General features: G+C 45.1%; 1 protein-coding gene across 1 annotated transcript in view; it reads right to left on the minus strand.

Annotated features, from left to right (window-relative positions):
- LOC119302337 (nucleolar protein 6-like) overlaps nt 1-3,291 on the minus strand; it is a 10,481-nt gene extending 7,190 nt beyond the window's left edge. Inside the window, exons 1-8 of the mRNA XM_037579384.1 lie at nt 2,910-3,291; nt 2,384-2,549; nt 2,134-2,247; nt 1,906-2,039; nt 1,558-1,717; nt 1,414-1,481; nt 939-1,037; nt 609-724 (exon numbers count right to left, since the gene is read on the minus strand). Coding sequence (XP_037435281.1) covers nt 609-724; nt 939-1,037; nt 1,414-1,481; nt 1,558-1,717; nt 1,906-2,039; nt 2,134-2,247; nt 2,384-2,549; nt 2,910-3,218 — 1,166 coding nt within the window. The 5' untranslated portion in view covers nt 3,219-3,291. The remainder of the gene's footprint in view (nt 1-608; nt 725-938; nt 1,038-1,413; nt 1,482-1,557; nt 1,718-1,905; nt 2,040-2,133; nt 2,248-2,383; nt 2,550-2,909) is intronic.
- Nucleotides 3,292-10,134: the final 6,843 nt, after the last annotated feature.

Consider the following 10,134-nt stretch of genomic DNA (forward strand, 5'->3'; position numbering starts at 1 on the left):
ACACACTCTGTGTTTTTCTAGATATGTTCAACAACAATAAAGCCTTTAGTCCCAAACAAGTTGGGGTAGGCTACAGCTGAAACCCATAAAATCTCAAAACCAACTCATGGTTCTGGCATGTGGATAGCTATCTTCCACGCACCCCTGTCCATGGCTAGTTCTTTGGTGATATTCCAGTCCTTCAGATCTCTCTTAACGGACCCCTCCCATGTCAAGTTTGGTCTACCCCGACCTCTCTTGACATTTTCAGCATGATTTAACCATCCGCTATGCCCTGGAGTTTCTAGATATGCTCAAATTAATAAAAAAAAATAGTGTCAGGGCCTTCCCTACAGTTTCCCAGTCAAAAATGTGCAGTGGAAAATGGCATCTAAGTTGAGGCTGCCAAATGGGAACTGGGAGCACTTGTCAAGTTCCAACATTTGTGAACTATGTAGAAATTTAAAATATATAGATGGAATAATCATCATTTCATCGATGTCTTCCAAAATCAATCACTTGCTCACTCAAACATATAGCCATGCAAATAGAAACTCCAGTGAAAGAGCATAATGCAAAATTGCAATATACATGAGAGTGACACAACATACTTGCTTAACTGAACATACCTCAAACATGAATCAAACTTAGCACCAAAATCAACTTTGGTCATAAAAAGTTCTTCAAATCCACCATCTCTGCATTTATCAAGGCAATTAAGTGTGCAAGCTGCCTCATCTTGGAGCTGAATAAGAAACGATTCGGTGTAAGATGGAGACTATAATAGACAAAGAAAATTGCAAGCTTAACAATTGGGGTGAGTAATATTCTGAACACATGGAGCAAGGAAAACTAAACTTCTATCATGGTGGTCATATCACACCATAGTTATGTAGATGCATGCATATACATGAGATGTGGAATTGGTGTTCATAGGGTACTTTCATAGTCAAACCTACCTCTGAAAAGGCTGACTTCGTCATCCGAAATGCCAGATTGACATGGCCAGATACATCACATATGGCAACATCAAATGTTTTCAGCAGATGAGCAATGCCCTGAAAAATTCATGGATCAGAAGATCATAATAACTGAATATTCAATATTACCCCACAAATTATTAGCACTGCATGCAAAAATTCAATCCAGAATTATCCGTCATGCACCAAGATCTATACTACGAGCGGAGGGATTACCAGCCTACTAGTTATTATTGAATTACAGGCAGAGGTGCGCCTGACCACCAATTTCATTGTTAGTATAACCAGCTAGGCATACCTAAGCTTGGGGTGCCAATTTTTGACCATGTTCACACTAAGGCAAATAACTTATCTGGAGAAATTATGATTCTATAAGGAATATTGCTCCTGTTATTCTAGGGGAGCTGGCCTAGCCAATAATACAATTATTTGAGGATTAAGCTATATATAAGACCTCTTTGCTGATAGTACGCTTCTTCATTGGCTGAATCACCAAGCCCTTCGACCACATCTTCGAAGTTGCTACAAGCAAACAGAGATTGATATAGTAAACAATTAAACATAAATGAAATATCAACTTTCTGTTGCTTGGATGTACCAAAAAAATTGATTGCAACACGGAAAATTTGTCTTGTGGTCATTGATCTATTAATTATACTTCCTCCAGAGTCCATGGTAAGAAACACAAGGATGGCAGATATTAAGTATCCATTGAGGCAATCATGTGAATATATTGAAGTTCTTTGACGTGCCCAAACCTGCATTTCAAACTAAATATTAGATTGCCATTCAGGAGAAAACCAATAAGTAGACTTCTGCTGCACTGTCAATATAGAAGTATTTCCTCATCAGACAGTTGTTGAAGGGGTTACTAGAAACCCCAGACATGCAGACATTTGATCCATATTTTTTATAAGAAATATGAAACTGAGGAAGAACTCCTTACTTTTAGTAAAACCAAAGCCTCTTGCAAGGTTTTCCAATTTGCAAAGGTGCTGCCGGTATATTCTGCATTTTCCTCCAGAAACATATCCTCCAATATGCTGTTATTATACCTAGGTGTCGGTTGGTTTATGCCATCTGTGATGCAAATCTGATCAGTTGTTTATAACAAATATTCCTATATTCAAGGCCAAAAATATGGGTTCAGGTGATTCTAAAGCAGGCAGATTACCTTTTGTATATGCACGGACATTGTTTCTTGTTGACAGATTTAGCTTTGAAAGATCAAATAAAGAGCTTGCCGTCGGGATTATCCTGACATAGAACCCAGGAAGTTCTGCAATTTCTGTTGCTGGGCGAATGGAAGTATTGAAAAATAAGAAGAGAACGCAAGGACCACACATTTAAGTGCATGAGTATTAACCTTGAATGCACACTGAAGTAAAAAAAAATGAAGCGCGGTAATTTGTTTGAACAACAACCTGGATATACATGGAGGACAGGCTTTCGTGCCTCATCTTGGAAGGTAGACCATGAAACCTTACGGATTAAAGGAGAAGACCTCAAGCTCTTCTCGATGACGCAGAGGTAAAGACACCTCTTTGCATGGTACCGGTGATTCAAGAAATCCTTTTCATGAAAGCATTCCTATAAAAGCAGCAAAAAGAAATCATTAAACCCATACAGCATAATCACAGATAATGGTAGGCCAAAACCTCGATAGAAGCTTAAACAGTATGAATATAACTGTATTTGGAAGGGTGGCGATCACATGCCAATTTGTGCAACATCCAAAATGATACCAAGAACTGGAGTAATATTTGAAGTAGGTAACACCTGGTTCCATTAGATTGACTAAAGGGCCTCGCTCCATGTAGAGTAGACACGTTTGTACTTATAATTTTGTGAACCAACAAGAATTTTTGGACATCATAGCATAGTTGAGAATCCTCTGTGGAAGTTTTCTAAACTAATAATAAATTTACTAAAGCAAAGTGAAACACATACCTTAGGCAAGCGGACGAGAAGGTCAGCGGCGACGTCGGGTCTGGTGACCGCGCCGGCCGCGTGGCTCCCGGCGAGCCGCACCACCTCCGGCGGCCGGAAGGAAAACGCTAGCTTCTCGGCCGCGAGGCCCAGGTCTATCACGAACCCCGAGGCAGCCTCCGGCGCAGCCTGCTGCGGCGGCACGCTCTTGATGAGCTCCCCGACGGCGTCCGTGGCCTCCCCGGCGGCGCGGAGAGAGGTAGCGCTCGGCCGCGCTTGCTTGAGAAGCTCAGAGAGCTTGAGGTCGATGGAGTACTCGGCGGAGACCATTGCGGCTTCGGTGGCCGGTTGCCGGCGGCGGGAAGGCAAAGAAAGGGCTTTTGGGGGTTTAGGGTTTAGTTGAACCTCACCATCATTTTCCTCCTAGTAGTTGTACACTGCGAAGAGCCCATGAGCTAGCCCGTGAACTAGCCTGTAAATCGGAACATACCGGCCCGTTACAAATGTTGCGCACGCACCCGCCCAATTAGGAGCAGAATTGCCCTTTAAAAAAAATGGAACAGAATGGCCCTATCCTAAAAAAAACTAGAAGAACGCCCGTGCGTTGCAACGGGGCCACATTAAATTTAAGAGTTCAATACTAATATTCTCATACATATCAAGTGACATTGACGACCTTTTTTACCATCAAATCCTCTCACACACACCCTCTCTGCCTCCCTTTTCCTCACTCTCTCTCCCCCCTCTCTCTCTAGCACACACACACACACATATCCATATTATTGGGTACGGGACCATAATCAATCTATTTCACACACACGCTAGTGCATAACAATATGAATTATGTGTATTATATTTGCCATCACAACTGAGGGAATTAATTTTATGTAAATCGGCTAGCCACATCTCCAAGAATACGCGGAGGATGTGGCCCGCTTCCAAGTGCGTCTGCGCGCCGGCCACCCACGTCGGGTCCTTCAAGTGTCGCTTCCACCGCACCAACTCCCAGGGCCAGGGAAGCCGCCCTTCTTCGCCCCCTTCACCGGCCGCGGCCAACGCGGTGCCGCGGCACCCGGCCTCGCCGTTCTCGTCCTCCGGCACCGTCACGACCCAGTGACGTAGCCCAAGCATGGGCCTCGAGAATCAAGAACGCTCGACAACGGAGAGGGAAGGGAAGATCATATACATGTCATAAGAAAGGGAGTTTATTTACCGCTCCCTCGATGTATTGTTTCCTTTGTTTGGAGATTGATTACCATCCATGAGTTAAGGTAAGATTAATGTGATTGAGCGATTTTGTCTGAAAATCAATTATTTGTTTTCTAATTAATGTGATTGAGTGATTTAAGGTAAGGTTAATTAATTTAGATTTGACCTTTAGAGATTGTTCGTGATTGATTCTACATTACTAAATAACTTGCGCCAGTATGGAAAGTTCTGATCTGTTCAGATTTCTTTCGTTGTGTGAGAGGGTGACGCGAAAATAAACCGATGAAGTGGGGGGAGGGGATGAAAAAAATCTACGAAAAAACCCAGCGAAGGTGGGAGGAGGTACCAAAAAAAAACCATGGGAGGTGGGACGAAAAAAAACCTCCCATACTTCATGCAGGAAGAGCACACATTCATAAGCTAACGGTTTCACAATGTGTTCTTGCTGATAGTAATTGAACCAAATGAAACGATGGACAAGCAGATTGATTAAGGAACTCTAGGTAATACTTCATGCCGTAAGCATTGGCTCAAAAAGTTAATTTGTAAGTAAAAAAAGGCCTAGAAGAATAGTTCTACCTAAATAAAGTTTACTGCTGCACATGAGCAGATCCACACGAAGCAGAGGGGAGGTGGAGCAGGCCGGTAACCAGGGGAAGGAGCAGAGTGGGAGAAGATTTACACCGCTGTCTCCACTGGATATGGTGTCTCCGCCGCATCTGTGGAGGCGCCGCGGCTCCGCCTCGGATGGTGCTCGTGGCTATGGTGAAGAGGAGGGGCGACGCATGGGCGAAGAGGCAGGCAGTACTCGTGGCCAAAATAGTGGGTCGTTCGAGCTGCGGGAGGGAGGAGGGGATCGCCGGGAGGCGGCGTGATCGGTGGGCGGCGGCGGTGGCGTCCAGGTAGGGAAGTCGAGGCAGGGCGCTGTGTTGTTTAGGGGAATTGCTTGTGAAAATAACGTGCCACAACGATGTAGCGAGCGGATCCCCTTAAAAAAGACGTAGCGAGTGGATTCCCTTAAAACTGGTAGGAATGGACACGATTGATGATGTTGATAAATATGGTGAATGTTGGCCTAATTTACTATCATCATGCATGGAAACGAATCATCAAGAAAAAGAATACTTCCTATTACTACGCTCATAGGAAGCTTCCTAATCTCTGCTACCAAACAGTTTCTGCCCAAACAAGGAAGGAAAGTTATGGACCTGATTCGGAAGGAAACAAACGTTATGAAGATTAATTAATTTAGAGTTGATCTTTAGAGATTGATTGTGATTGATTCTTTTACATAAAGATATTACTAAATAATTTGTGTCAGTATGGAAAGTTCTGATCCGTTCAGTATTTTTCGATGTGTGAGAGGGTGAAGCGAAAATAAACCGATGAAGTGAGGGGAGGGGACGAAAAAAATCTACGAAAAAATCCAGCGAAGGTGGGAGGAGGTACCAAAAAAAACCATGGTAGGTGGGACGAAAAAAGCGAGACTACCAACTGCTCCATTAGGAGTAGAGATTAGGAGCAGAATTTTCATATATATATATATATATACTAGTAGACCGCCCGTGCGTTGCTACGGGCTACAATACAGTGCATATAAATAAATTAAACAAATGACTAAAATTGTCTTCAAGGTCGAAGCTCATTTCTCTCTTATATATTTGGGCATATTTGGACATTTCTTCCTTATATATTTGGGCATGTTTGAACATCAAACAAACGGCCGGTAGGCTCTCCAAAATTCAGCTGTGTGGACAGTCGCTGCAACATAGCTAACACTTGATTTGTAATCAACCACTCTTTTTCCATAACATCTTTTCTTTCTGTCATTGTAGCCCAATTGTTGAGCTCCCTCCATAGTCACACATTTCCTCATACCGCCAACCCGTCAACCACGTTGGGGGACACCCGAAGACAACCGTCCTTATCGTCGCCCTCTCATTGGAAGGGACAAAGAGCGAGGCATAAACATACACATACGTAAGTTAATTCATTATTTCATTAATTAATTACTTAATATGATGTCTTGTATCCTCTACATGGACAAAAAATACAACAAAAATATTATCTTCATTCTACATAATGAAATTGAAAACTTGTGAACAAAATCACAAACCATCATTTCACTTCTGATCCACCACAAAATAATATTTGGAATAATTTTCTTAAATGAAAAATATTCATTTTCTCTCTAAAACCCTAAGCCAAATCTGTTTGCTCCAAAGCAACCCTAATTTTTATGCCTCAGAAAATTCTAAGATAATTAACAAATATTCTAGGGACCCTAGGGCACCTCCCTGAGCAAAAATATTTCATCACTTTTTGGAATATTTTTGCTACAAAAAATCTTTTCTGTTCTGGACAGAAATGGTGGTTTCTACAGCAACTACCATTTTACTTGCTCCATTTGACCTGATCTTTCTTGTGCTTATTTACCTTAGTAACTCCAAGCTAGCCTCCAAAGCACAACTTCAAACTCCCAGCCATTTGACCACAGTAACATCACAAAGTTACTGTCCAGAAACTTACCAGACTTGTAAAACTTTCTCTACTGCACCTGGATCCAAACCAAACCGTGGTAAACTTCAAAACCACCGCGAACAACATGCCAGACATGAATTTTGGACGAAGGCTGGCCTGTGGAGAGAGTTCGCGCGGTGACCACGCATGTCCACGATGCCAGGCATGCGTGTCGACGCGCTCTGGGAGCCGCCGAGCACTCTGTTCGCGCGTGCTCGCTTCCCCCGACTGCCAAACCTAGCCAAAACTCGCCACCATCATCGTCTCGATACCATTAACTCCACCATGGCACTCGCCGACGCCGGAGCTCGCCGCAGCGAGCACGGGCAAGGTCCGGCCAGCCCAACAGTGCGGGCGCACTGTGCTCGTTGTCACCCCCTTGATCCTGTGCTCGTCTCCGCTCGCCCACAGTGGCCGCGTGACCTCCGTCGCCTTCTCCCCCTCTCACTAACATCGCTCGTCGCCGGGCGCCATGGACAGGTGTCCACCGGCGGAGCCCAAAGCACCCTCGCCGCTCGCCTATATATAGAGCCCCTCCCCAACCTCCTCGAGCATCCTCCAGCACTCACACACACTCCACGGTCGAGTAGGAAGCCGTAGCCCGGCCGGGCAGGCCTCGAGCCGCCGTCCCCGAGCTCGAGCTCGCCGGCGATGCCCTCTGGTCGCCGCGGTAGCTCCAGCCCCTCCCAGGCCTGGGCGACCCCTCCAGGGCCTCCGCCCCTCTCCGGGAGGCCGTCTCGCCCGCTTGGAGCCCCCGGAGCGGCCTCTGCTTGCCGTCTTCTTCAACTCCGGCGACCTCCTCGTTCTGCCTCCGCTCGCGAGCTCGATTCCGACGCCGTCTGACCACCCCTAGCCACGCTACGGGTACGGGCAGGTGCGCCTCGACCTCCTCTTGCCATCCCTCCCTCTCGTTTTGGCCAAAGGGCCCTCGTCACCAGTGAGAGCTCCGGCGAAGTCACGACCATCTCTGTTTCCCTCTCCCTCTTCCCCCACCTGACTAGCGGGGCCCGCTAGTCAGTCACTCAGTATGCGCACGAAGCGGTACGAGTGGTTGCACCCCTGGGCTTTACGCCTTCGACGTCACCCCCCAATCTTTTTCTTTTATTCTAATTCATTTGAATTTACAGAACACTTCAAACAGTTATAACTTTTTAACCATAAGTCATTGTGTTCCTTGAAAGGAAATCTAACAGCTCACCAAAGATGAGATTTTTCTGAGTTGTTTAGAATTTCTGGTGAATTTCAGAAGTGTTCTTGATATTTTCTTTTTGTGTTTAAAATTATTTTCAGAAGGTGAGGCTTGTCTTGAGGATCACCAGGAGGCTTGTGAACCTCATCTGCACTAAGGCAAGCCACGGCAACATTTTTATGATGCCATTGCAATATTTGTGATTTTCCCACTTGAATGAAATGATTAATCCATGCATTTAAAGAATTATTGAGTTATTTGTATTCTGTTAAATGTTGAATAGTTGTTATGCTTGATTTACAGAATAGTTGAAACTAGTTCAGTGAATAAAGCAAGTTAAGATTTATTTGAGGTGATGTTAGAAATAATTTTGTTATGCATGGTAGTTATTTTAGCTATACTTTTGCCTTCCTAAAATTGGTAAAAATTTGTTAGAAAATATTCTGTTAAATCATATTACTTGTTTTACAGAAAGTTTGAACTTAATTTAGTGATAAAGAAAGTAAGGATTGTTGATAGAAAAATCTTTTGCTATGCATATGAAAAAGTTATCGGGATTGCTTTCTTGCGTAAGAAATTAATGAAACTTGTTACAAAAATTTTTTTTGGTTAAGTTATGAGTCATTTGAGCTAGTAAAGTAACGTGAGTTGTTGACGGTCATGCTTGGTGTATAGATGACGTCGGTCAATTTTATGATGCATGTGTTGTTTTGCATTTCATGGCATGCTATGACACCGGTCATTGTTAGTTTAAAGTTGAAACTGAAAATAACTCAACTTGAATACACCGTTGACTGGGTCATGGTGCCGCTGAATGGAGTTCTTTCCAGTGCAACCACATTTGCCTTTATGGGGGGCCTTGATTCGGTCCATTGACACGGCCTCTGGTCGGTGCCTCCATCTAGGGAAGGTTATGTCCTGTTTGCCCTGGCCCGGCAAGCAGGCATAATCTTGTGTGCTCGTTAATGAGATTATGGTACCGATTTCCCCAAGTGGGAGTTTCCCCAAGTGGGAGTTTCCCCGAGTGGGATTTTGGCCACGGCGGTTGTCGGGGTGTCTTTGGTAGACACGGGGCCACCCAGGACCAGCCCGTTGGGGATTTGGGTCGGAGTGGCCGGGAGAGTGCTGTGACAATGGAGGAGTTTCGTCGGAATGTCGTTGGTCCACCCGAATGGGAGTGCGAGGCCATGGGTTCCGTGGTGTGGGTCCAGTGTGCTACCTCTGCAGAGTGTATAATCTATCGATAGCCGCGTCCACGGTTAAGGACACCTCGTAGTAGGTCCCACCATGAGTCAACGAATAATAAAAATTGCACACTAAGTTGTAAACTTTGCATTGTCAAGGATGGCAGAAAGGCCATCGAGGAATTTGGGACCAGATATTGGTCGTGGTTGTTATCGCCGTAAGGATCACGAGTCATTGTGTTTTACCACGTCGGTGGTGTGTTTTACCACGTTGGTGGTGTGTTTTACCACGTTGGTGGTGGTTGTGATCTGAGGATGATCACGGTTGGTAAGTTGTCCTGAGGGACATTCGAGCATGATCACATCATGTTGACATATAGTGTTGCATCATTAATAATTGGCTAAATATCATGATATTGTTTGTCATTATGATTATGCTTGTTGTGAGCTTGCAAGTACATTCAATGTACTGACCTGGCGTGTCATGCCAGATTTCAGGAAAGTCTCGTTGGAAAGGAGCGTTGTTCGAGTCTAGATCGTGTCCACATCGGTGTCCCTGTGAGATGGAGCTTCCGCTACGACCTTATTCCACTGCCGCGTAGTTGTTCGGGTCAAGGCCCCTTTATATTCACTAAATAATGTACATATTGATCAGCCGCACCGAGTGTGCCGCTTGGCCTCGACCGCTGTTGTAATATGAACTCTGTTCCGCTAGCATCAATAAAGTGGTTGTTTTCTGTACCAATATGTTGTGTGTTGCAAGAAGACATGGTCTCTGGGCTGGCAATGCAGGGTAAACCGGTCGCTCTGAGCCAGGGTGCCACAGAAGTAGAAGTGCAAAGACAACCAGAACAACGCCAAGTGAGCAACACGAAGAGCAGGAGGGCGAGGTGGACTCCCTCGGCAAGGCCCTTGCTGGGGTGGCCTCCACAGCCGCGGCAAGAGCCTTGTCCGGGCAACTTGCCCGACACCAGTAGAGCCGCCACCCTTGAGCCTAAGGGTTCCAATGCCATCGACCACTTTAGAACCGAGGCTCAGGAGGCACCTCCATGGTAGCATGCAAATCTTTGTGGAAACCAGAAACACACAAGACTAGATGATGACCAGAAGACAAGACAATCGCAAGACTCCTTGCCGAGGATGC

The sequence above is a fragment of the Triticum dicoccoides genome, chromosome 5A (genome assembly GCF_002162155.2).
Source record: "Triticum dicoccoides isolate Atlit2015 ecotype Zavitan chromosome 5A, WEW_v2.0, whole genome shotgun sequence".
Classification (NCBI taxonomy): Eukaryota; Viridiplantae; Streptophyta; class Magnoliopsida; order Poales; family Poaceae; genus Triticum; species Triticum dicoccoides.